At 40.8% G+C, this 27,973-nt stretch overlaps 1 protein-coding gene across 1 annotated transcript in view; it reads right to left on the bottom strand.

Moving 5' to 3' along the window:
- Window positions 1-27,973, bottom strand: part of KLHL14 (kelch like family member 14) — a 93,642-nt gene that overhangs the window by 44,160 nt on the left and 21,509 nt on the right. Inside the window, exon 2 of the mRNA XM_021686288.1 lies at window positions 20,719-20,840. Within this exon, the coding sequence (XP_021541963.1) occupies window positions 20,719-20,840 (122 nt within the window). The remainder of the gene's footprint in view (window positions 1-20,718; window positions 20,841-27,973) is intronic.

Genomic DNA, 27,973 nt, shown 5'->3' with positions numbered 1-27,973 from the left:
AAGTCCACTATTCAAAGATCTGGATAAATTAGATATTTCTCTCATCATTGACAACTATAAGCACTTTGGGCCTCACTATATGATGTTATATATATGTATATAACATTATGTACCTATGTATGCATGTATGAGTGTGTATATATATGTACGTGTATGTATACCTCAAACAATTTGATGTAACACTCATCCACATTGATCAGTATATCAATAAGAAGTTAAAGTAAAGTGGCTTTGGTGCCTGTGAGTTTATTGATTGCCAGGGTTGCTTGAGCTACTGTTGTGGTTCAGACACTACTCACCCATTTCTTCAATAATTACTGCATGTGCTTGACACAGTGGCTATAAGATAAATAAGACACAAGATCCTTGCTGGCAGCCTAGGAAGGCAGACATTTAAACAACTACCACACAAAACAATAAGCTTTCTAAGGTAAGTGTGAGCAGGGCTCTGTGACATTGCCGAGGAAGCAGCAACTATTTGTTAGAGGTGGGGCAGGAGTGACCCTGGCGGCCAGTCAGAAGGAGGTGCACGGCTGAGTAGTTGCAACTCTCTGTGCTCCCTTAACACCCCATACCTACCTTTATCCTGGCCTATCATATTATATTGAACGGATGCAGTTGTATTTTATTTATTTAGTTATTTATTTTAGAACTGATTCACTTGTGAAAATTGTGGAGACCTTAGTAATATTGGCCATGTCTTATTTGTATCCCAAATTCCTAGCACAAAGCTTGAAATAGAACAAGTGTTGCACAATTACGTGTGGAATTAGAACTGAAGAGCATCCCACACAGAAGAAAGGGCATTGAGCAATGGCCTAGGTGTTAGAAGGACTACCTTTCAGGGATCTGCATGTGGTCTGGAAAAGCTGGAGGAAAAAGTGTGGGATGGGAGAAATAACCTAAGTGAATTTGGGGAGGCAGGCTTTAGAAGCCATGCTGAGGAGGTGGATTTCATCCTGCGTGTTATGGGGATTCATCGAAGATTTTATACTTAAGGGACTGACAGTGGGAGTGGAGTTGAAGAAATGGATTAAAACTGAAGATAATAATGACAGCACTTATTGGCAGAATGAAGAAGGGTTAGAGGAGAGGGACAAGTCAGGGATGAAACTTAAGTTTTCAGGTTGGGGAGATGAAGATGTCATTGACTGCAATACAGAACAAAGACAATGGGTTTGAAGGCAAGATAACAATTCTGAGGCCAAGTGGAGATGTTCAGGAGGCAGTTGGAAATACAGTAGTCGGTATCAAGAGAGAGGCCTGGGAAGGAAACGTAGATTAGTGGTCCATCACCAGCTATCGTGGATGCCACAATGCAGGAAGGGTGTTCAGGATGAGAAGAGGGCTGGCATGATGTTTTGCCAAACACTAGTACCTGAAGAGTAACTCGAAAAGAAGCATCCAGGAAGGTACCTGATAAAGTATATTCTTCCCAAAGCTCCATTTTCAGAGTAAGAAGATGACTTCACTAGATAGATATGACATTCACTGAGATGAAGGATATATTAGAAGTACTAGGAGTGCAGAATGGACGCTCCCTGGACCGAACTCATCGCCCAACGAAACCCTCCTTATTCTCCATGATTTCAATACCAGGCCCACCAGGCTTCCTCACATATTAACAATGAAAAAATTGTCATTCCTCTCCTCTTCAAGTTATTCTTCTTCTCCTTTGGAAACACGCGTATTTTAAGATGATCTTCACGTGGGTTTTATTAAACGGAAATGTGGGAGAATGGTGATGAAAAGTAGAGTTGCAGAGAACAAAGTGCGTTCTCTAAAGAGAAGGCTCTCTTCCCCACATTGGCCAGCAGTGTGCCAGCGCTCTGAGGCTAGCGAATTTTAAGCCACTCTAACACTTATACCCTCAATTCCATGCCTCTGGACACTTAGGTGACATTAGTAGACAGGGGACAACAAAAGTGGCAAAGTCTGTATTTAAAATCCTGCCAACAGAAAACCTGGGCATTTCTTGGGAGCCTGCAGAGGGGCGCACACCTCTGGGTGGTCTTGGAGAGACTTGGGGGTGCGGCAGGCATCTGCCAGCAGAGGTAAAGAACGGGCAGAGGTAAAAGGTAAGAGGTAAGCTCCTCCTAATGGGAACCATCTATTTAAGGGATAAAAGAAGGGAAAAGAATGACTTTCAAACTAGAATTTTATTGAAGTTAATAATACTCATTAAGAATGATTCGTTATTGACATCTACATTCACTGAGCATTTGTTCAGGCTTGATTCCCATAAAATTTACATTTTTACCTGTTTTTTGTTCACTCAAGGGAAGGCCTCCTCTCCCCCAACCTTGACACATTTGTTTTAAATGGCTAATTAATCAAGCTCTTCTTTTTCACATGGCTGGCCTTCCTCAGTTACCAATCTAAAAATCTTTATGTGGTGAAGAATATTAGAACACTTAATTCTCACACAAGTTTGGGGAAGCCTTCTCTAATAGTCTCTGTCTCAGAGCACAAGCACAGTGAACTCACTTGCCCGACTCACCCATTTCGATCCGCAGTTACCCATCTGACCTTGAAAAAGAGACAGGATGACTCTTCCATAGGACCCTCCTGGTAATGGCTTTTCCTTCTACATTAAGTGACAATCAGGAGGCTCCAGCTCAAACCTATGACATCCCTTGGATACATAGTGCCTTTGCTTTATCAGAAACAGAGCCTTAAGTCTAAAATGATAGGAACGACAATGACAAAAATGCAAGAGGATGGGGCACCTGGGTGGCTCAGTCGTTAAGCATCTGCCTTCCGCTCAGGTCGTGATCCCAGGGTCCTGGGATGGAGCCCCGCACCGGGCTCCCTGCTCAGCAGGAAGCCTGCTTCTCCCTCTCCCACTCCCCCTGCTTGTGTTCCCTCTCTAGCTGTCTCTCTCTCTGTCAAAGAATAAATAAATAAATCTAAAAAAAAAAAATGCGAGAGGAAATGTAACCAAGAGGAACGTGGGAAAATGGAGAGGAGCAAATACAGGAGCAGAGCTGTGCTCTGTGAATAAGGAACTCAGAGCCCAACAGGGAGCCATGCTACTGAAGACAGTGGTCTCAGTTCTTGCTACAAATACCAATAGTGTTTTCCAGTAAAGGTGAATCAGACCACTAATTTTTACTTCCTTTTCTTTTAAAGATTTTATTAATTTATTTGAGAGAGAGAGAGAGAGCATGGGGTATGGAGATGCAGAGGGAGAGGGAGAAGTATGAACAGGGAGCCCGACGTGGGGCTCGATCCCAGGATCCTGAGATCATGACCTGAGCCAAAGGCTTAACTGACTGAGCTACCCAGGCACCCCCTAATTTTTACTTTGTTCCATTAAGGTCTGCAGAGCACAATGCTGTACCGTGGAGAATGTCTTCCATTCATAAAAAGAATCATAGGGAAGAAGAAAAGTAATTCATCTTTTCAAAGTCAAACAAACATTCCTGGTTATTCTTACTGTGAGGGATGGGCCTGGGATAATACTGGCCACAGGCTCAAACTGTTACTGGTGGACAGGCTTGGTGGTATCATGTCACTGTCCCTTTGTTACCTGTCTCCACTCCCAATTTGAGCCAGTTAGACCCAGTAGAAAATACAAAACAGCTCAAGTGTTAAGGAGCTGGGGGAAGCTAAAGTAGATATTACAGTTCCAAAGAACTGAAAATGTATCTGCATTTTGACATTTTCAATCACCATTTGGTCTATAATAAAAGGCAGCTTAAGAACAGTGAATGGTGGGCCTCCTCTGATCACCCCTGCAGATCCCCTCACCACCCCCAGTGACCCTGCTTGGTTCTTCCAGGTACCCCCTGCAGATCCCCTCACCACCCCCAGTGACCCTGCTTGGTTCTTCCAGGTACCAATGGTACTAACCACATCTAGGGGTTCCCTTTCCTCTGGCTTCTGGCTGGATTTGGTTTCAGAAGACTGGGGGGAGGAGGCGAGGAGTGTCAGGGTATATCCTCTCCTGGCTTCCTTCTTCTGGGTCAGTGTGAGCTACGTCTTTAGTTTGAATGAAGGTCCTGTTAGATAATCTCCTCCACACAGCCCCTCTGTCCCTGGTTTTGCTAATTCCCCCCCTCTTTGCCTTTCAGACCTGGGTGGGAACAGTGCCCCACTGTATTGCCACTGGAGCATAGGAAAGGGGGGTGTAACACTCCATAAGGTGAGCAGCTCTCATGTCTGCTTCCTGCTGGAATCCTGTGTTATTCATCACGTATGCATCAGCTTTAATATGGCGTCTTGTGAGTTCTCATGTCTGCATAATTTGCAATAAGGAGTTAACTATTTTCCATTCAAAATGGCTCCAGTGAATTAAAAGCTTCTGATATACACTTTTCTAAAGAATTCAGTTGGAAAAAAAATATCGTGGTAGAAAGATATCAAATAATGTCAGTTACAGGTCAAAGAACTCCTAATAAGGTTTCATAGAACATGGCCTAACAGAAAGAACACTGAACTAAATTAGGTCAGAAGCCACAGGTTTGAGTCACAAATTCATCAATTATTGCATGACCTTGACAAGTCACTTAACCACTCTGAACTTCAGTTTCCTCATATATCAGACGGTGATAATATTGCCTGACCTGTTTATCTCACTGGGTTATTCTGGGCGACTCAATGAATGATAGGCTTGGGCATGCTTTCCAAATGTGAGGACTGGATAGGGATATTACCCAGGGTTGTTATGAGGATAAAGTGTATCCAGTAAATACACTTGTAAAGTTCCATCATCCTGGAGAGCCCTCAGTACATGCCTACTCTGATCCTTAAAGTCACACGGACAAGATAAAAGCAGTACAAGGTTGAGTTGAAGAGGTAGAAGACAACTGGTTAGTTTCACATTCTGGCTCCACCAAACTATCTTGGAAACACTCCTTGACCTTGGTTTCCTCATTAATAAATGGAGAAAATAATGATCTCAACCTCACATTGTCACTCTGAGTATCCCATGTAAGGCTCCCAGCACAATGTCTTACACGAAGAAGTTCTCCATCTATGTAGCCTCAAGCCATAAAGGTTGAGAGCGAGCATCTCAGTGAAGACAGTGTCATACAGTGGCTAGGCACCTGGGTTTGGGAGTAAAAAAATTCATGCCTTGGAATATTAACTGTAATTTTTGGACAAGTTATTTAGTTTTTACATCCTTATCAGGGTAGTTACATCTGCCTTAAAATGGGATCTAAATAAGATGTATGCAATCTGTTCAACACAATGCTGGCCACGTAATAAATGCTTAGTTAAAATGTTCATGATCATTTTGGCGTTGCTAAAATTAAAACTCCCTTCCTTATCTTTTTATCCTTTACTGCTTTTGCATATATAGTCTGCAATGAGGCTGGTTTACATAGCAGACACTTGCAAGTTCAAAGATAGAATTCAGACAAGCAGAAAAATGTCACTGCATACATTTAAGGGCTGGACATAGATTTGAAAGGCTGACATTGTCTCAGCACAAGCAGTAGATGACCCCCTGGAGGACCCCATGGCTGTTGAGCCAATGTTCAGCCACTGCAGAGATTGGCTTGTGGCGCTGGCAAGAGTGAGAGGTAATCCCCCAATTCAGCCTTTGCCCACTGTCTGTGGGCTGTGTCCTGTGAGCCAGGCAGGGGAATGGAGTGAGTCAACAAGGTAGATAGAGTGTCTGCTCTCCTGGTGCTGGCAGGGGAAGTGTTTCATTTATGTTCAGAGCAAAGTCCATCCCCAAAGTTAAAGGTGAAGGTCACAAAATATTCCCTGGGAGTCAGTATGGTTTGTGATTTAAGATCTCTGGAGCAAGACTACCTAAGTTTGAATCTTGGCTTTGGTTCTTCTTCTTCTTTTTTAGATTGATTTATTTATTTTAGAGAGAGAGAGCAAGCAAGCAAGCAAGGGGAGGGGCAGAAGGAGAGGGAGAAACTTTAGCAGACTCCACCCTAAGCGTGGAGCCCAACTTGGGGCTCGATCTCAAGATCCTGAGATCATGACCTGAGCTGAAACCAGAGTCAGATACTTTGCCGACTGCACCACCCGGGGGCCCCTTGGCTTTGCTCCTTACCCAGGGCATTGGACAATTATTTTACCTCTTTTTTTTTTTTTAAGATTGTATTTATTTATTTGACAGAGAATGTGAGCACACAAGTAGGGGGAATGGCAGGCAGAGGGAGAGGGAGAAGCAGGCTCCCCGCTGAGCAGGGACCCAGACTTGGGGCTTGATCCCAGGACTCCGAGATCATGACCTGAGCCGAAGGCAGATGCCCAACTGACTGAGCCACCCAGGCTCCCCTATTTTACCTCTTAACGCCTTGGTTCCTCCTCTATAAAATGGGAGTAATAGTGGATCTTGCGCCGTGGGATTGTTGTGAGGATTGAATGAGCTAATGCAGGTAAAGGGCTTAGTCAGTCTAAAAAATGTGAGTTATGAGACTCTAAGTATTGTTTTACCGTGATTTATGAATAAAATAGTTATGTCCTTAGATTAGAGTGCAAAGGTTGGCAAATTACAGGTTGCAGGTCAAATGCAGCTCTCCACCTATTTTTATAAATAAAGCTTTCCTGGAACAGAGCCCCGCCTGTTCATTTCTGTGTCCGTCTACGGCTGCTTTGATGCTACAATGGCAGAGACGAATAGTGGTGACAGAGGCCTTATGGCTGCAAAACCCCAGTTGTCTTCTACCTCTTCAACTCAACCTTGTACTGCTTTTATCTTGTCCGTGTGACTTTAAGGATCAGAGTAGGCATGTACTGAGGGCTCTCCAGGATGATGGAACTTTATAAGTGTATTTACTGGATACATTTTATCCTCATAACAACCCTGGGTAATATCCCTATCCAGTCCTCACATTTGGAAAGCATGCCCAGGTCTATCTGGCCCTACACAGAAAAAGTTCATTGACCCCTGGATAGACAACTACTACTAACATATTTTTTTCTCAAAGGGAAAAGTTGTGGTAGAAATTATTTATTCTGGGACATGTGTTTATATTCATGCGTTTGCATTCTGTCAAGTGACGTATTATACACCGTAAACAAGTGAAACTCAGAAGACCTCAGAAGGTACTGCTTTGTGCCCTCCAAGCCCCCATCAGTTCTGCTTAAGGAAGCAACATGCACGAGGATGATGCTACTAACCTACTTCCAGCAGAATCAATGTCCTGTTATTTTTCAGCAGTGTTAATGGATTCGTGCCATTCCATCCTCTCTTTCAGTGGGCTTGCCTTACCAAGAGTCACAGATGCCTATATGAAGCTGTAGGGCACAGCCCCTGGCTTGGAAAAAGAATTCCGTCCATATGGAGCCTGTGGAGCTGTAGAGGGAATTAAACTCTTTTCTTTGGCTTTCCTCAGATCATGGTACAATCAGGCATTGGCCATCGTATTTGTAAGTGACTAAACTTGGAAAAAAGAACAGAAGTTGCTTCTTAAAAAGATATGTATTTCATGTTTCTGTTTTCTTTTTGAAAAGATGGTATGGGAAACTTAACAATTTTCCAAAGGTCAGGAAAGGTTGTTCTGTCTAGGGAGAGTGCTTGATAGTGCCCCCTTCTGGCTTCATCCTGGACTCACATGTACTAAGCTTTTCAGTTCAAGGCGGAGACCAGATGGCGATGACACCCCTATGCAGAGATTAGCAAACGAACTGGACAACAGAGATACATGCACACGAAATAGAACCATCCTGGGTTATTTTCTGAACTAGATCTAGAAACCCATTTACATGTATTTGTGACAAACACAATGTAAGATATCAGACCTTGCAAATTTAATAATAAGATTGAAAGCACATAACCATTACAATTCTCCTTAATTCATCTGCACATAGATCTTTTGATTATCACTCAGGTGGGAAAAAAGGACTTGGGTTTTTGACAAGAATAAAGACGAAAAAGCAAGCTCTATCTTTTTTTTTTTTCTTCAAAAACGAAAGCTTTAAAGTGGAAGAAATAATTTAATCCTAGGAAATGTTTATGCACACACAAGAGCAGCTACTGGTATTTGGTAAACTTAGTGATTACAGTAATGAAACACTTCAAACAAATTTATGACCGGACAGGAAACGAAGATCTGAGATTTACCAACACGCTTCAGACAAAGGAGGCCGTCTGCGTCATTAGTACAAGACGAAACAGACAAGCAAGAAAGCGGACATGCACAGCTTTTCCCTCTTTAGCAAACACAGATCCTACAACTATGATTTCTGCCAGTGGAGAGGTACACACAGAGAGCAGTGGCAGGAGTTGCGAGTCCCCTGGAAGGGAAGGTCACCTCATTCTAGAATGATTTTCCCCAGGAATAACTCAATACGATGTTTTTCCTTTAATCTTTAATTAATAACAAAGGGGATAGCGGAAAGTTAAACAAATATGCATATTTATGATATTAATATATTCAATTTGTGCAGAGAATATTCCATTTTATTCTGCATAAAGTGCTGAAGTGGCCTGTCCAGTCTTGCTTCACCTTTAACTCTTTTTACAATCCACACTCTGTGATTACTCCAGTAATGAGAAACACAAGGGTGCAGACTCTGGAGCTTTATTTGGGTACACATTTTGGCTCTGCCATTTACCATCCGTGTGACCTTGAGCAAATGACTTGATATCTCTGTGCTTCCATTTCTTCATCTCAAGCAGAAATAATCATAGTGCCTAATACCCTAGTGGTGGTGTAAGAATTAAATGAGTAAACGCTAGTGAAGTGACTAGACTGTGTGCCTTCCACATAGTAAGTGTCTGTTTTGTTGTGTTTTTCCTTATCTGTGTCATTTGCTAGGGGTAGTGAGGTCAACTGTGTTATCCAAAAACATAGGTTTAAGTCCTAACCCCCAGGATCTGTGAACATAAACTTCTTTGGAAGTAGGGTCTTTGCAAATGTAATCAAGTTAAGAGGAGGTCAGACTGGATTAGCCAATGACAGATGTTTTTACGAAAGAAAGGAGAAAAGATTTGGAAACAGGAGAGGGTCACAGGGCAGGAGTCTGTGAAGACGAGGCAGAGAGGAATGAAGCTACAAACCAAGGAATCCTGAGCATTGCCAGAAGCCGTCAGAAGCCAGGAAGAAGAGAGGAAGCATTCTCCCCTCCTGTCTTTGGAAGGGCCCGTAGCTTTGCTGACACTTTGACTTTAGACTTCTAGCCTTCAGCACCGAAAGACATACACTTTGTTGTTTTAAGTCACCTAGTTTTTGGTATTGTTATGGCAGCTCCAGGAAATGAATACCCCAGTAATCTAGATGAGAAAGTGGGGACTTGTGGAAGAAGAGAATGAGACATTAAAAGGTGAAACTCAGTATCTAGAAGAGGGCTCGCCTGTGGTTCCTTGGGTGTTCTTTGAGTTCAGTTATTTCATAGGGTCACCTGTTTTCTTCCTGACACAGAGGGGAACAGGTTTGGGCCGGCAAGGCTGGGTGGCAGACAGCTCTCCAGAGTAAATGTGAGCATCACAAACCTTTCTGTCATCTGGAGCTGTGCTGTTGACACAGAAGCCACTTGCCACAGGACGTGATTGTAAGTGGAAATTTAAAAAAATTAAATGAAATCCAAAACTCAGTTTCTCTGTCGTAGCCACATTTAAGGTGCTCAGTAGTGACATGTGGTGAGTGGCTACTGTATTGGACTTTGAAGTTTGAAAGAACATTTCCACCATCGCATAAAATTCTATTGGACCACGCTGGATGATATTATTATTGGTAATAAGATTTGTTTGGGAGGCAAGTAAAGCGAGCGGACAGGTTGTGTAGAAAAAAGGAAAGTTCCATATTCTTGTAATATGGGCAAACAACTCCATCATTTATTAAAGAAAAAGGAAAAGTGACTATGGTGGAATTTATACTTGGACAGCTGCTCACAAGGCAAATCTCACTTGCTGAATGGCCTACTGTTTTCTTCATAAAATCATTTACATCACTGCTTTTCTGTAATTTGGACAAAGGATACTGTATTAATTCTTTTAGACCGAAAATTAGCATAGCTGAAAACTCGCCTCTATCCAATGCCAGGCATCACCCTGGAGAAGTATGGTCTGCTTTACCTTCATCTGGCCGAGGTACACCTCGTATAAAATTGGTTAATATTTTGGTCCCTTAATATTGAGAGGGAAGTAAATGCTACAAGGCGACAAATGAGATAAAAAAATCTGTGAGCCACAATCTCTTTCCTCCTCTTCAGATCCAATCATACAGATGAATAAATTGCTATAAAAAATACCAAAAATAAAACTAAAAACAATGACTGAATCATTTTTTTTAATCTCATGTACTCTGTGTTCAGGTAGCAAGAAATTTAATTCCAGTCGGACCAGTCTCCTGTGATTTTTTTTTTCCCTTTCATCTAAGATATTTTTAATGCTCAGAGGCATTATAATAGGAAAGCATGTATTTTTGCTTGGTTTATACCCATCATCCTTACCATTACAACAAGACAAAAGCATTAAAGTAAAATTAATCATGTCAAAAGATTTTAGCAAAAACAAGTGAGACCATGCATAAAGCATCGCTTTGTCTAGTGTGAAGTCATGCTCTGATTAAAAACATATAATGAAAGCAAAAGCGATACATCATTGCCTTAGCAGTAGGGTTTTCTGAAAGCACTTTGCGGTTCTCGACATAAAAATGTGGGAAGATTTTTGTCTTTGAAATTCGCAATGATTATTGTTCTAGCTAAATAACTGGAGTTCAATCTTAATTTTTTTTTAAAGAAATTATGACTTAATGACCAAACAAGGCATGCTGGTAGGATTAATAATTAGCACACACTGTAAGGAGCAGTAGTTTGCCTTGGCATCCAGACACAGAGGTAAGAAAGTGTCTGCTCAGCACTCCCCTTTCAACAAAACCATTGTTAAGCAGATGAATGTGGCCAGGCTTTTAGGGTAACTTCCATGAAATACAACTGTTTGCTCCATCAAAAACAGGATAATTAATAAATACAAAGGTGTGATCAGAGTGATCGTTCCCCAGTCGGGAGGTCATCTTGTGTATGACACATAAAACCAATTTCTAACTGACCAGATAGTCATGAAATATAGATTTACTTCTGAACTCCAGTGCAAAGTGATCTCAGGGATCTGAAAAGGAGCAGTTTGCTTATTTGCACTTTGCCTTAATTACTCCTTTATTTTGATGGAGATATTTGCATATAATAATCACTCACCCCAATTATCTTTCCATTTTTTTGTTGTAATTTTGAAAGTCATTTCAATTCTTTTTTTAATGAGTTCTCTTTAAATGATAAAAACCCTTTTGTTCTATGGGAATTATGTGTGTCTATGCAATTTTTATCTATATACATGTTTGCATATCCATATTATAGATGTGTAGTAGTTTACGTATATATAATAAGCAGTAGAAATAGTAAAAATCACAGAAAGTCAGAGATAATTAAACTATTTGAGGGGAGGCAAAATTTTAAAAATTCCACCCCCAATGCATTATAATATTTGGGATGTGTTTTTAAATATTTCCTTTAATATAGAGGCATCCAATCTTCTGTGAATAAATATCGGTCCTGAAGATGAAGTCATACCGAGACAGGAACAGATAGAGAGATGCATGGAGCAGCGAGCTATCTCTTCTAACTCATAACTGTTCATAGGAGTGAGGATATTTTGCATGTGATAAGAACAGTGCATCAAATTATTTGTTGAACCTAAGGGTGCATGGTTTGTAATCATTACGGCTATTAAAGAAATATTTTGGTAATCCTTCTGAGAGTTTGGGAGGATTGCACTTTTCCACCCACTTTGAAGTTAGGTGTGACTAGGTGATTTATTTTGCCAATAAAATGTGCTAAAGTCAGAGCAGAAGCTTAAAGAGTCAGAGTGAAATTGTCCTCTCCCTTGCCACGGCAAGAGTGAATAGTCAAATCGTGGATCTGTCATGAACCTGAGGACTGGTATAAGAAGAAGTAGAACAGAGATTCCAGCAAACCTACCATAGACCGGTGACATGAAAAGAAATAAGCCAGTAAGATTGGGGATTTTTGGGATGCCTGGGTGGCTCAGTCGGTTAAGCATCTGCCTTCAGCTCAGGTCATGAACAAAGGACAATGAGCAGAACTAGGGAGGGCCCTAATCAAGGAACACAACGTTGGATAGGCACCCTTCAAAATGTCTGTTTGATGGGATTCCTAAATTGCTATGCTCTTTCCAAATGAAAATGTTTATTGTGCTGATCCGGTCCCTAATCCATCACCGTGCAGGATTCGGGAGGAAACTAGGTAATTTGATTGTTTAGTTTGTTTCCAGATCAAGATCAAGAACAAATGAGCCTGATACTGGGATGATTGTCCATCACTCAGAGATCAATGCTGAGCTTGATGATTTGTGGTGATCTCCTTTGTGTGGAGGAGCAAGTATACTTTGAGCATGGCAAGGAGAGTACATGGAATATTTAATGTCCAGGAGGACAGATTATAGTAGGCACATTGCTCTGTTCACCAGATACTTCGATCCTCTTCTTCCTGAACCCCGGGAAGATTACACTTCCCTGTCCCCTTAAAATGGGGTGTGGTCTTGTGATTGAGCATAAATGCTAAATGTCACTTTTAATTGCCAGTGTAAGACACTGCCGCACATTCTTCCCCCACTGCGTTGATGATAGAGATCCATGTTAAGATGCAGCCCCATATATCTGGATCCCTAAATGACTCTGATGAACAGGTACTCTCTGTCAACCTGTGTTGGACATGTAGCAGGAGTGAGAAATACATTTTTTTTGGCTTAAGCCCCTGAGATTTTGGAATTGTTTCTTACCACAGCATAATCTAGCCCATCCTGACTGATACACATGGCTTCATGCTAGAAATAGATAGAAATTTCATTCTGAATCAAGGTCTGTCTTCTTTCTCAAACTCCTGATGATAAGAGCAGAAGGCAAGATTTAATCTTTTGCTTTCCTCTGTTGGCTATATGCAAAATAGACTAAAAGAGAATAAAAATTTTTTGAGGAACAACTATCTTCCCGATACTGAGCCTACAGCCTTATTTGTATTATTTGATTTAATTCTCTCAATAACTCTTAAGAGGCGGGTAGAATTATATTCACTTTGCAGATGAGAAGGATCAGAGTGAAAGCAGCATACTAAGGGCTCAGTCAGCAAGTGCCTGGGGGTGTATTTCAATTTAGATCTATCTGTCCCGAAAGATGTGGTGCTGTGTGTGTGTATGTGTGTGTGTGTGTGTGGGGGGGTGTGTGTTTTGTTGTTTCATTTTTGACACTGCTTCAAAGACAGAGTTAAAAATGTCAAGAAATTTGCATTGAATTATGACTTGTCAATAATATTAAATGCAAATTTTATCACTTGCATATCATAACTTGTAGTTTAGTCCATAAACCAAGATAATATTCTTAATCTCTAGGAGTAGGATATTCATTCAATTAACCTTACTAGTTTTATTCTCTAAATGTGGTACTGTGACAAGTACATTGGATCCATTTAGATTTTCATGAGTGAAATGGGTCAGCACAGATTAAATCCCATTCATCTGCTTGGATTCTTGACTAATGGCACTTGTTGGTGAGACAGATTGGTGTGGTACATGAGGCAGCTCCGCTTGATGGAAATACACAGACCAGTGTTCTATTCCTCATCCTGCCACTAAATCATCGGGTGACTCTGCGTATGATACCTTCTCTCTTTCAGTCACTTAAAGTAAAAGCCAAATTTGTGAACCTGCCATAGAAGAGCCTACAATGGTCCGGTTTCTGCGAATGTCTTTAGCCACGTGTCCTCTTTCTTCCCCCAACTCTTTGACTTCAGCCATGCATCTTCTTTCCACAGGGTCTTCGTACTGATTATTAACTAACCGGGAGCAATCTTCCTTTCACATCTTTACTTGGCTAACTCTGTCTCATCCTTCAGTTCTCAGCTCAAATGCCTCTTCTTTGGTGACAACTCTCCAGGAAGTCTAAACTAGATCAGGTCTCTCCAGTTCGAGATCTTACATACCTTTTACACCTTTATGCTCTTCCTTCAGATGACTATCACATTTTGTTATTATACATCACTATCTGAGATTATTTATTAATGATGGTACCCCCCCCAGCTCTAAGATTGGTGAAGGCATGATAATATTTTCTTTGACTCAGCCTTGTTTTCTCTGTATTGAGAACAATGGCTGCTACATAGAAGATATCAATTACATTTATCGAATGAATGAAATTAATGTGTAAAATGAGAGGGCTGGGAAAGGAGATCATCTAATCTCTTAGTATTCACATTCATTGGCTTGCCAGACTTAGTCTGCAATTTGCCTAGGAATGACACAGAGCACATTTAAGCAGCAAATATGACTCATACCCCCTTTATACTAGACTCAGTAGCAAGTACCGCAGCTTGTATGTAAAGAAAGCATCAGAATTATTTGTATACATGCTGTTCTCTGGAGAAAAAGCAATTGCTATATTCAAGGGAGGTATAAACCAGAAATAAAGTCAACTAGTTTTTCCAGGCACCCAACTTCCTCGAAATACAGTATTTTGTAAGTGACCACCACACATATTTTTTAAAAAAAATCTATGAAAAATCCACTAATGCACTGGTGCATGAATACACAGTAGCAAATAATTCAAGATATATAGCAATGTGCAGCCATGTATCTCAAATTAGAATTGAGCTCATTGAAGGTAAAATTAGATGCTAACATATTTAAAAAGTCCAAACACAATTCTCTCTCCTTCCTCTTTGTCCAAAGTCATGGAAACAATCACTCCATGAACTGAAATAAAAAGTTCCAAGCTAATAAAGGACAACTGTCATGTTACTGTATAAAGTCTTTAGATCATTATGTTTTCACTAACACCACTCAGTTCTTACTTTTTTTTTTAGAGGGGGGAGGGGCAGAGGGAGAGGGAGAAAGAAAACCTTAAGCAGGCTCCACACCCAGCAGAGCCCAATGTGGGGCTTGATGTGGGGCTTGATCTCACAATTCTGAGATCATGATCCTGAGATCATGACCTGATCCAAAATCAAGAGTCGGACACTTACCCGACTAAACCACCCAGGCGCCCCACTCAGTTCTTACTTCTTAAACCGATCTTAACAATTCCATGAAATAGTCCCATAGAATACGGTTCTTGCTTAATCCTCCAGCCCCACCACCTACTTTCCCAGCCTCACTCTCTCCTATAGATGCACAAATTCATTTCAGTTTTTAGAAGGCACCAACTCTGTCTTGCTTTTTGGCATTCCCAGTACTAGACCCTCTTACTAGAATACTTTTTCATCCGCTTCTTTGCCTTGATAATTCCTACCCATCTTGTCAACTTTACAGAAGGTCACTTTGAGGAAAGCTTCCCTAACCTTTCATATTTAGATTAGGGGCCTTTTTTCTCTGCTCCCCCCATAGCACCCTGAGCCTCCCCTCTCTATTCCTTAACACTCCCTACTGTATTTGCCTCTTTAGGTTCTTGAGAGGAGAGATGGTCCTATCCATATTCTACCCTCCCACCCAGCACAGAGTGGGTATTCAATAATTGCTTGTTATATGAAGGAATGAAGTCTATAAATAAGTCTAAATTCTTCCCAGGCAGTTTCAGAGTCATTCTGGAAGCACCTACTTGTTTTGTGAGGTTTTCCTGCAATGAGAAATGCACTGTCTATGGATTCTGCATCCCTGTCTAGAAATGAAATGAAATTAACTAAAATTAAATAATTTGTGGGGTTTAGGTCTAAAGATAATATAAATAAAGGAAACCCACAGGTATAAAACCCTCAATTGAATTTACTTTTTATTTCTTTCTAAATAAATAATCATAAGAAATGATTATTAGCTTTTGACTAACTTGACTTTCCCTCCAACATATCCTCAAAGAAATAAACTGAAGTCAAGAAACAGAGGGGTCAAGGAAAGAGGTCCAGGTGAAAGTATCAGTGTGCAGCCTTATTATTTCCTGAATAATCAGCAATTATTAGGTATCAGATATGATCAAACCTGTATGTATCTTTTGGAACTGAAGTTCACTGTCTTATATAAGATTTGCTTCCTTGGTACTAGTCCTTCAACATTTATGGAAAGTATATATTATTTTATTTTTTAAAAGATTTTATTTATTTATTTGTCAAAGAGAAAGAGAGAGAGAAAGCACAAGCAGGAGGAGCGGCAGACAGAGAGAGAAGCAGACTCCCCACTCAGCAGGGAGCTCGATGCAGGACTCGATCCCAGGACCCTGGGATCACGACCTGAGCCAAAGGCAGATGTTTAAACCGACTGAGCCACCCAGGCATCCCTGGGCAGTATATTTTTAAAAAAGAATGAAGGGGCACCTGGGTTGAGCAGCCGATTCTTAATCTCAGCTTAGGTCATGATCTCAGGGACAGGAGATCGAGCCCCATGGTCGGGCTCTGCACTGGGCATAGAGCCTACTTGGGATTCTCTCTCTCCCTCGCCCTCAGGCCCTCCCCACTCTTAAAAAAAAAAAAAGAATGGAGAGTCCACCAGCTTCTGATATTTGTGACTCTCCTAAAAGAAATCACTGACACCCAGACTCAGAACCCCTCCCGTGTGGATGGGATCAAATTCAATGTCCTCCAGGGATGAGAGGAGATGGCCCAGGAAATCTCCACACGGTGGTTTCCTTTATGTCCTGCCACTGAAAAATACAAGGCCCCCAACCCCTGCACTACCAGGTAGAGAATAGAGCCACAAATCAATTGAAAGGAAGAGGGGAAAAAAGGCATTTCCCCCTACCTCTGGCAAAGAGAACTGAGGTGGCCAGAAGGAGGAAGATGCCTTTCTAAGTTAGTTCTTCTAATTTTCATCCTAACGTTATTAAAGGGAAGTCGTCATGGGCACATGGAAGGACAGATCTTTGTTCTGAAGTCCTCTTCCCCCTCCTTGCTCACAGAAAGCGGTAACAAGCACCTAACAAGTAGAATGTCTCATCTGAAATGCAGGAAGAAGGAAGTCAGTCCCCAGGAAACACCTTTCTCCACCAGCGAAGGACTCGGCCCATGGGGAGCACGAAGAAAGTAGATGGCCCCTCAGTGCTGTCCCTTGCGGGGGCGGGGGGGACCTTCTACATGTGGACTTCACAAGAACTTTGATGTGTGGTAAAAAAGTCTAAAGTAGCCATGGGAATTGTTTGGTTTGGTCTTCACACCAAGGATTTAGGGCCTGCAAAGTGCAAGAGGCATGTTTTTTGTGCTGGCCATTTTAGTATTCAGGTCTCCTGTACTGCTTTCTAATAAGTTAAGAATGAAACGGGAGACTGCGTGCAGGAGTGAGAAATGCAGGGGAAGCAGTACTGTAAAATAAAAATGAACGAAAGTGCATCTCAACTTCCCTTCTATTATTAACAGTCGAGAGAAAAACAATGCCAATTTTACTGTTATTACTTAACATTTTACACTGACAAAAGGACTTTACAGTCATTTTTACATGTTATTTCCCAGTACTTTTTCTACGAGAGACCACGGAGCCCTGTCACTCTTCTCAACATTAATTATTTAATGTTATATTAAATGATTTTTCCAAAGAAGCGGATAAAAATGCAATCTGTGTCAGCATGTTACCAAAACAGTCTTTTCTGTGAGAGTAACTGTTCCCTTTGCTGTTTGGGTAGACCAGACCGCTGACTGGCTGACGGCTGGATTTCTTTTCTTTATGTGATATAGATCCACTTTCTTCCTCTACTCACCCTCCTCCATTCAATTTATTATTACTTGTGTACCCCTTAAACTGTGATTCTAAAACATAACAGCGTAAGATCTAAAGAGATCCTTTGCATTCTTCTTTGTTATAAAATTCGTATAAGCTGTGTGGCTCCCCTAACTGGGTATCTGTGCTCCTGCCTGTGGAATGCCATCTTTCTCGAAGGAGCATGTTTATGAGACAGGCTGAGAAATGTCTGCTCAAGCCACGAGGGCAAAGGATTCTAAGATTCAGAGGCTCTAGCTAACCTCGGGTTTTAGGTTTTTGCTAGTTAGCTTATCTGTTAGTTGGTATGGAGACAGCCATTTGATAAATAAGCAGACCCAAGCCGGGCCCTGTCTGCTAGCATTAACTGTCATCCTCATCTCCCTGCCAATAAGTTTAGCTGCCCTTCAGGGTCAAAAGAATGGCAGTGGGAAGCTCTGTGATCCCAGATGCTTCGTTGGATTTAGGGAGAATTTGGATTTTTTTTTTTTTCTATTCCAGTGAGAAACATTTCTTCCTTTATTGTTAGATGGCCCAAATAGTGTGGAAATCTGTCAGTGACCTGACTTATTTATTAGTCAAATAAGATGCCTTAATTAAAAAATACACACCAACAGCAGAAAGCATCCAGATAAACTGTCTATATCTCTCCAACAAACCTGAAAAATATGCCTTCACTTGGGGCCATGTAGTCACAGCCCAGCAGGTAATAAACTCTATTTTTGAAAATACAAGTCCCAGTGAAATGAAGAGTATAAGTGGAGTAGACATTTATTTCAAAGCTGTAAGCATGCCTGACTATAGGAAAGAGGTTCAAGATCTTTGAGTATGCTCCCTTTATAAGAACTTTTGTATACATTCATGTCTGTATTTCCTTCCATTTCAAACCTGGTGAATGGAGTCAACTGACAGTCATTTATCTCTACTTCTGAGTCTGTAGTTCACCACACGCAACATGGGAAAACTACGGAAAATAGGTTCCTGGCTCCGGGACCGTGGGTCAAAGTGCTGTATCTGTTGTAGTGTAATTTGTCTCACCTCTGCATAGAGAGCTTGAGTTGACTGACGCCTCTAGGGTATAAAGGTCCACACAGTCCTTGTGCTCAGACTGGTGGTGTTGTTCTAATAATGGCCACAACACCCGGAATTGGTTGAGCTCACGCTATGTGCTAGATGACTTATAAACACAATTTTATTTAAAAAATACTCCAATGATGCTGACAAAATGAAGAAGAAGAAGAAGAAGCCATGACTTGGGACATTGACATGCCTGGCTCAAGGTCACAGACATGGGTTTGAACCCAGGTCTGACTGATTCAAGTTCATGTCTTCTTACCACATCCTTCTAAGTAAAGAGTTAAATCAGGCAATGTGAAAAATTTGAGTAGGGTGACCCTATGTTCCAGTCTATACCTATTGTCCCAGCATAATCAGTAGGTCCCCATGTCATGCTCTGAAGTGTCCCCGTTTGGAGACCAAACTGGATGATCACTCTGTCTCTGAACAAGGTTTAAAACGAACCTAAGACTTTTCTTGGGTATTATTCATGATGTTTTAATTAATCTTCTTGCCTTCAATGAAGAGCTTCAAACCAGTAGCAAATTGGGCTTTGCCTGGTGTATTTGGGAAAGCAGATGGATTTGTGAATGAGTATCACTTCTTTTGCCTCTATGTCTCTGTCATCTCTCTTCGAGAATTTTTGTCTTTCCTTTTTCTTCTCTCCTCTTCCTAGCATCCGTGTCTTATTCTGTGTAGGCTTTCTCTATTGATCAGTGTCAGATAATTGATTCTTTGGTTTTACTTTAAAAATACAGCTTGGTCACTCATTCAGATGTTCAAATCACTATTAACAGTCCTTTTGTCAAAAAAGAGAATGAAAACCATTTTAAGGATCTCTAACTGATTTTTATTCCTTCCTTCTCCTTAAGCTTCCTGCTACTATCCCCCCGCTTCTTTCCTACAACCGTAGCGTATGGGTGTCCAGGGAGCTTCCTCGCTGCAGATCCTGGACAATGCTACTGGCGGTCTCGCCGGGGTAAGCCAGCTCCGAAATGTTATTATTTCAAGCACCACCTCACATGTCTTTGTGCCTCTTCTGCTCTTATGGGCAAACTGTTGTCCTGTTTCTATTATTTAAAAGGGCTTTTAGTAAGAGGAGAGGAAATGATTTTTTAAAAATCTGATAAAATATATAACTGCTTAAAAGACACATGCTATAAGAAAATCTAACTTTCTCTTTTGCCGGTTTTCAATGTATGGCTTTGATTTATGGATCAAAATTACTCATTTATTATTTTATCTATACAGCTCTGGGCAATTTTGACAGTTAAAATTTAGTTTTATTGACCAGTGCAGCCACTGTGCCCATGAGGGGCCTGGTGCACACAGCCTGCTGCACTTAAGAAATGATGATTTTTGATTCCATGACTGAGTCAGATTGGGAATCATAACCGACGTAACAATAAGTTCCAAATATCAGTGCCCAAGGCAAGAGGTTTGCTGTAAAACACAATCACCCTTTAAGGAGGGGAGGAAGGGAATCTTGGGTGGAAGTTTGTAAGCACAATTGAAGGCAGCTGGGATAGGCCACGGGATCTGTCCATCCAAACTGTGGAGCTATTATTATTGGTCTATTGAGGGGCGTGTTTCTCTAAGACCCAGTTTTACAGACCAAAGACGAATGAGCAGAAAATGTCTAAAAGGTGAAATGAGTGTTAGTTTCAAAGACAATGAGCGAAACACCCCTTAAGATGTGAGAAAATTTACTGGGGCTATTACCCAACCTTTCACTTTCCGATAAGAAAAAAAAAAAAAAAAAAAAAAAAAAAAGAACGGAGGCATTTCTTTCGGCACATCTCTGTGACCACCCCCTCTCTGTCACAGAGACACAAACTCATGTAGTGCTTTTAGGCCACTTTAATTTAGGCCTATTCGACTACCAAATTGGCCACCACTGCAATGTTAATTTAGTCTTTTACTCTAAATCCCCGGTGATACATAAACAGACCTCCAAAGGGTAACAAATCAACAAAATGTCTAATTTGATTAGCCATGTTTTCGAATTCATCGAGACAGCTCTAAGCTGAAACAAATAGGAGGGTAAATAAATAAAGAAGGGCACTCACTTGTGAGTATTTTCCACGTCTTCTTTTCATCATCGTAGTACTGAACCAAGTTGCTGGGGAGCCGGTCCGGCCCAGGAGGCAAGCCTCCGACCAATAACAGCATTTTCTTGTTAGAGCGAATTCTTCACCCAAAACAAAAGAGGAGATGAATAACCACATTATTGTAGAGGCTTTTGAGTGGCGACGCGAAATCATAACCATCAAAAGAATGTTCCTTGCTTGCAGATTTCTATTTCATTTTTTCCTGTTTCTTCTCCCATTCATGTCTCAACAATTTTTTTGAACCAAGCAGAAAAATGATCAGAAGAGCAGCATATCCCCATACTCATGCAATAATAAGCTCCCTTTATGCAATTTGTTAGAGGTTCATTCTAGAACGACCTTTTTCTTATATTATCCCTTTAAATCATCACTCTTTACAGCTGAGTACACATGAAATGCTCTGGAGTTGTACTAAGGTTAAGCATTAAAGTTGCATGTCAAAAATCGTATTAGTCAAAATCATTATTATAAGCCATTCTCCACTCAAAGAACCTTGAAAAAATTAAGGTTATGCAGAGAGTTTGTGAGCCAACTCTTTAATCACCCAGGGAACTTCGAATACCAGTTTGGTACGATTAGTAGCACAGGGCTAACTGGGGAAGGTTAACCAGCATCAAGAAGACTTTCTGTTTGTTTAATTTAGCTGAGACTTCCGCCTTCATCCCCTTCGCAGCGCCCCCTCCCTTCCCTGCCCCAACCCCCCACCCTCCACCCCCCATCCCTGGGTACCACCCGTGACACAGCAGCACCAATTGGTAAAAATGAGACTGTGAGGCTGTTTTGAGCCTCCCCAGAGTGGAGCCCTGCCAATGCTTGCCACTGATCCAGCCGCATGAACCTGCTCAACTGTGCAAAGTCACTCTAATTCCCTCCCTCTGTTTTTCTACCTTCTCCCCCAGGGGGTAACCACTGAAAGGAGTGACTACCCACCCATCAAGAGCTGGCAATTCGCTGCTATTAACCGTGACTGTGATTCCCAGTCTGCCCGGCAGTTCCTGAGAACAGGCCTGCAACGTCTCATATGCAGTAAAAGCTGTAAGATGCACCCTGGCCGGCACACTCGACCTGATGGATGTGCGATCCTCAGGAAGGCTAATGGATTGAGCGCACTTGCGATTGGAGCAGGGAGGGGAGGCCCAGACCCCCACGAGGGGCCTGCTGATTTAACGGTCGCTTTACATATAATTGAACTTTTCATTTACCTGAAAGGCTGAAGGTGGTGGTGGAAGAAACGGAACAAGCATGACTGAAGGAAAAAAGTCAATAAATACAAAAGGGTTCCTCTTAAATATGATCGCAACCCGCGGTGGTGGCTCTCAATCTGTTATTACATAGTCGGCCCATCGTTCTGATTCAAGGACGCTTGGCAAAGTATGCCCTTGTGGAGAAGCACTGTTTGTTGGTTAAGAACCTAACATTCGGAGAGTTAACTTAATAGAGTTAATGACATTTCCATGTGATGGAAGGGAACGGGAGAATTCCTTTAATGAAACTCTGGTGCCATTGAATGCATTGTATATGCCTCAGTACAAAAAATGCCTTCTGGAGAAACTCCTATCAGGCAATCATGGATAGGGGGAGCTGTACTTCCAGAAGGATGCCTAATGTAATATCAGCTTGCAATATAAATTTTGTCACAAAAAGCCCCCTCGCTTCTTTGAATCTAAAGTACTTTGGAACTGTACCCATATGCCTTATAGACCAGTAGTTGTGAAACAAAACTAGAATCCAGTAGCAAAGTGTTCCATACTTGGAGGATTTCAGTGATTGGGGTGGTCTGCTAAGAGGGGTGATGGGAACTCAGTGCAGTAAGTAGCTTTCTGTTATTTTGAAATGAGAACATATGTAATTGATGTGCTATGTAATCTCCTAAATGCATGGTTACAGAACTAATAGAAGACTATTCTATTATTGTCATTTTAGTCCAAATAATCAACCACTCTGTGAGTCTAAGACAAGTCAAGATGAGAGCAAGTACTCTTTTTTAGGTTGCTGCTATTGGGTACCCTGTGGCGACGTTTCCTGGTCAACTGGGAGGCGCCATTCTGTGGCTGTCATGACAGGACACATCTACCGGCTGCCAGATAGCTATGCTCGGGCGGAAGGGGAAAGGACTCAGGGAAGCTGTAGTGGGACCGAAGCAATCTAATTCAATCTCTGTTTTCATATTTAAATAAAGGTACTGCTTTTAAAATGTGTTTCATGAATGACAAATGGAGAGAAGTGAATGACTTAGCGATGTTTGTAGGGTTGTTTCCTTAATTGATAAGGCCAGTTTCCCCGGACACATCCACATGGGTGATTTTCAACAGCAGTTTAGATGGACCATCTCTGCAGATGAGGAGAGGATCTAGAGTCCTTGTTCTCTCTGTCCAAAGAGCCACGCACTGCCATCTGTCCTCCAAGAACTGGCCGGAGACGACCAATACCTAAGCCACTGAGCAGTTGGCAAATGGTAACAACCTTCACCCCTGCCAACAGTGACGTGATTCAAAGGGCCAGCTAGCGTAGCAGCCATGAAAGCCTCCACGTAAACTAAGATAAATCTCTAAACCATCCAGCCTCTTCAGGGAATGTGATGAAGAATCACATGGAAGGAAAGGAAATTCTACCTACCCTCACTGGTTGTGTGTTTTCTGTGAAGGAGCCGTGTTTTGCATTACTAATGACCTTGCATTACTAATTCGTATTATCATTTATTCAACTTACTATGGCATTTCCCTTGGATTATTTTGTTTCTAAAGCCTGTGTCACTCAGTTTTCTAACTCAGTATCACTATTATTTAAGTCTAACTAAAGGTTAAAACTCTACCTTGTGAAGGTGATTCACATAGAAACCAAAAATAGGATAAAGCCTGTGAGAAGTAGCAGAGGGCAGAAGAAAGAACGCATAGACTCACAGAACACATGTGAATGTTTTTCTCCCTGTTTTCTCCATTGACTGTCAAAACAGCCTTAAAGGCACAGAAATAACTCCATTTTACAGGGACGTTAGAAGGCTCCCATAGTAAAATAAAATGGCCTAAAGGGTGTTGAGGCCCAGGCCTCTTAATGCTACCAGGCCTATGATCTTTCTAAAATTCAAATTTATTTTTTTAATTTTTTTTTTTAAAGATTTTATTTATTTATTTGAGAGAGAGAATGAGAAAGAGAGAGCACATGAGAGGGGGGAGGGTCAGAGGGAGAAGCAGGCTCCCCGCTGAGCAGGGAGCCCGATGCGGGACTCGATCCCGGGACTCCAGGATCATGACCTGAGCCGAAGGCAGTCGCTTAACCAACTGAGCCACCCAGGCGCCCCTATTTTTTTAATTTTTATTTTACCATAACTTCTGATTAAGACCCAGATGACCGGGATTCTAGGGCTAATTTTCTTTTCCTTTTTTTTTTTTATTAAGATTTTATTTATTTATTTGAGAGAGAGAGAGAACCAGCAGGAGGAGGGGCAGAGGGAGAGGGAGAAGCAGACTCCCCACTGAGCGGAACCCGACATGGGGCTCATGAATCCCAGGACCCCCAAGATCATGACCTGAGCCAAAGTCAGACGCTCAGCTGACTGAGCCAAACAGGAGCCCCTCTAGGGCTAATTTTCTACTCAGCAGAGTAATTTTGTATGAATTACTTGGCTTTTTGGAGCCTCTGTTTTCTCATCTTTAAATAGATTAATAGTATCTGACTTGCTTCTTCAAGGGATTGTCATGAGGATTACATAAAATGACGAAGTGAAAGTTCTACATAAACTCTAAGGTAAATTATTATTAATCTGTAGATGTTGGCAATACAATGTGGGCTTCATTTCAACATACCAAACCTGATTAAATAGTTAAAAAAGAAAAGTAGTATTTTTTACTGAGATTCTTGTTGAGTTCATGTATATAATAAATATAAGCTAATTAAGAGGACTTCACTACCCAGTTCTTACCTTATATGTTCTTGGAAAATTATCACTTTAATCATATTGGAGATCTTTTGAGCCTTGTTATAAGAAAATATACACTTGGACATTACATAAAACTGAACCTTTCTGGATCCAAATAAAGGGGACTAACAGAGATCACTCTACATTTCTTGTTTCTTAAGAATAAAACAAATGAGAAAAGCCATCACATATTTTACTTTGATATAAATGCAATGTCAACTATTCAATTACTCCTAGAAAGTAATACATGTGAATAATTCCTGTGGAAAAGCTTCCATTCTTTTTACAATGTGCAATTATAATAGTGACACTGACAATAATGACAGATAATAATGAGTGTGTATTGGATATTGAAACCTCTGATTATCATGCTATTTATCTGATGTGTGTGAGTTTCAGTTTGAAAACACCATGATAAAAAAGATACCTTGTGAACCAGAAAAGTAAAATTAGGAGAATCTGAATTAACTTGCTGAAGGCGGTTTCAATTATTCTTTTCTAAATGATTCCAGCAGAGCCTTACAGGTTTAATTTTAGATTAGGACAAATCTACAGGTGTAGCCCTTTTGCAATAATTAGAGTTCCTTCAAATGGCTACTTGGTATAGCTCTTTACATATGATCTCTTCAGATTTGTTACTATTTTCAAAATACTCCCTTTTACTCCTCAACTTAGCACCGCCTAGACCAAAGTAATGTGTTTAAAAGACAAGGAATTAGAGACAAAGAGCTTAGTATGTCATGATTAATAACAGTATTTAGATGCCTTTGATTTGGCTTCTCAGATTCTTGCCTAGAAAAATATAAGGTTAAAAAGGCGATGGAATTTGAAGGTCTCCTTTGTTCCATCTCAGTAATTGCCCAACATTTACCATGTGTCACATTTGTGTGTGTGTGTGTGTGTATGCATGTGTGCTCACGCGCATATGTACTTTGGTTCCGGGGATGAATGATTGAAGGATGACCTAAAACCTCCCGGTGTAAACAAATTTTTCATCATACCGGTGTTCTAAGTACGGTAAAGTCTCATTTATTTATATTTCAGTGATTTGGAACTTTAATAATTGGGAAACAGGCCAGATAAAGTTTACCTTTCCATGATACATGGAAAAAGTTTTCATTAACTGGATTGCAAGGAGAGTTTTAACCTGTTGAAGAAATCGGGTGGTCTGCGGTACTTTAGAGCGACCTATGTACACTTAGACTAAATTCATTTTACAGATTATAAGTCTTTTCTCATTTATTTATTAAAACATTCTGCGATCTTCTAAGAATCATTAAATCAGAGAGATGGAAGAGAACTTTGAAGTAACCTAGTTCGGTGATCCCCAAGCCTGGCGAACCACCAGGATCATCTGAGGGGATTACAAAATTTAGGTTCTTTATTTTATTTTATTTTATTTTATTTTATTTTATTTTATTTTATTTTATTTATTTGACAGAGAGAGAGAACACAAGTAGGCAGAGTGGCAGGCAGAGAGAGAGGGAGAAGCAGGCTCCCCGCTGAGCAGGGAGCCCGACGCGGGGCTCGATCCCAGGACCCTGGGATCATGACCTGAGCCGAAGGCAGACGCTTAACCGACTGAGCCACCCAGGCGCCCCACAAAATTTAGATCCTTGATATAGATTCTCGGGTCCCCACTCCCAGAGATTATGATTCAGTTGGGATGATGCCTTAAAAATCAATAATGTTTCATAGTCTTCCAGTTGATTCTAACTAGCATATAGCCAGGCTTGAGGTCACTGACTTGGTCCCCCTCTCTCCATAACGTAGAAACCTTTTTAATAGTTGTTTCCACGGGTAATTATTTTTATCAATTTGACAATTTATAACAAAATGGACCTTGGTTTTTCAAATGCACCTAATTGTTAAAAGATGTTGGACAGTTGTGTTAAATATATTTTTTCTCCTTATGCTGACCTGAAAATCTACCTGAGTTTTCTAGGAAAAAAAAGAGCAAGTGCCTATCTCTTTGTCATGGCAGCGCTTCAAATATTGCAAGACAGTTGCCATATGTCTTCTCTACTGAGTGTCAAAAATCCTCATTTCTTTCTGAGAAAGTTTCCATTTTCCCTACCGTCATACTCACCTCCTTTGAGTATTTCTAGACTATCGCTGTCCCCTTTTTAAGATGTGATCAGAATTGTGCACAAAATAACAAATATGATATGTGATATGATATATAAGTATATATATCTTTTAAGGCTTTATAAAGTTACAGTAGTCTTTTAGTGGTCACAGTGCAGTGTTGGGTTCCTGTTCAGCTTCCAGAGGATTATGAATACAGATTTTTTTTTAAACCAAATGTTTTCAGCCAGGTTTTTCCTCTTATATTTCTTCTCGTTAAATATTTTAAACATCAACGTGACTATTTAAAAAAAAAATTTTTTTATTATGTTATGTTAATCACCATACGTTATTACATCATTAGTTTTTGATGTAGTGTTCCATGATTCATTATTTGCGTGACTATTTTTAAAGGTTTTTATATCCTCTACTGATTTAGATATCTTGTTTCAATTCACTTATTATTTAGCAGTTATTAATTGAGTTCCTACTATGTTCCAGGTACTGTTCTAAACACTAGAGTTGTTGGTGGGAACATGAAGTATAAATTCCTTGTCCCTCATGGCACTTACTTCCATCCTAGAGGGGACATCTATTGAAAACATCATGATTCTCGAAACAGGGAGCCTGGTTGTTAAGTTGTTAAGGGTATAAGTCCTACAACTTGGGCAAGACCACAGGCTTATTTTTTTTTTTTTTAAGAGAGAGAGCGAGAGCGAGCAGGGGGAGGGGCTGAGGGAGAGAGAGAGAAAACCCCAAGCAGGCTCTCAGTTCAGTGCAGAGCCCAACGTGGGGCTCAATCCCACAACCCTGAGGTCACGACCTAGGCTGAAACCAAAAGTTAAACGCTCAACGGACTGAGCCACTCAGGTGCCCCTGGCTTTAGCTGTTTTGAGATGAATGACCTTGGGCCAGCCGCTTTTCCTTTTTTAACCTTATTTATAAAATAGGGATAACAACAGACTTATAAGGCATAGGGTTTTTTTCATTAAATTAAATATCTGCCAAGCATGTATAGTAGCGCTAGATAAGTGCTGTCATTACCATTCTCCTCCTCATCGCTATCATCAGTGTTAGCTCTTTCTTTGTGTAATTTGCAGGTTTGATAAGCTAGTGGCCTATGTCCCATCCCAGTTTTATTACTTAAAAATAACAGTGCTGTATTTCCATTGTTTAGATATTTTAATTATCCTAACTTATTCTCTCTGTAACAATGCTAACTCACTGAGG

Source organism: Neomonachus schauinslandi, chromosome 14 (assembly GCF_002201575.2).
Source record: "Neomonachus schauinslandi chromosome 14, ASM220157v2, whole genome shotgun sequence".
Lineage (NCBI taxonomy): Eukaryota > Metazoa > Chordata > Mammalia > Carnivora > Phocidae > Neomonachus > Neomonachus schauinslandi.
Note: the sequence above shows the minus strand (reverse complement) of the source record. Positions and strands in the feature narration are given on the sequence as shown.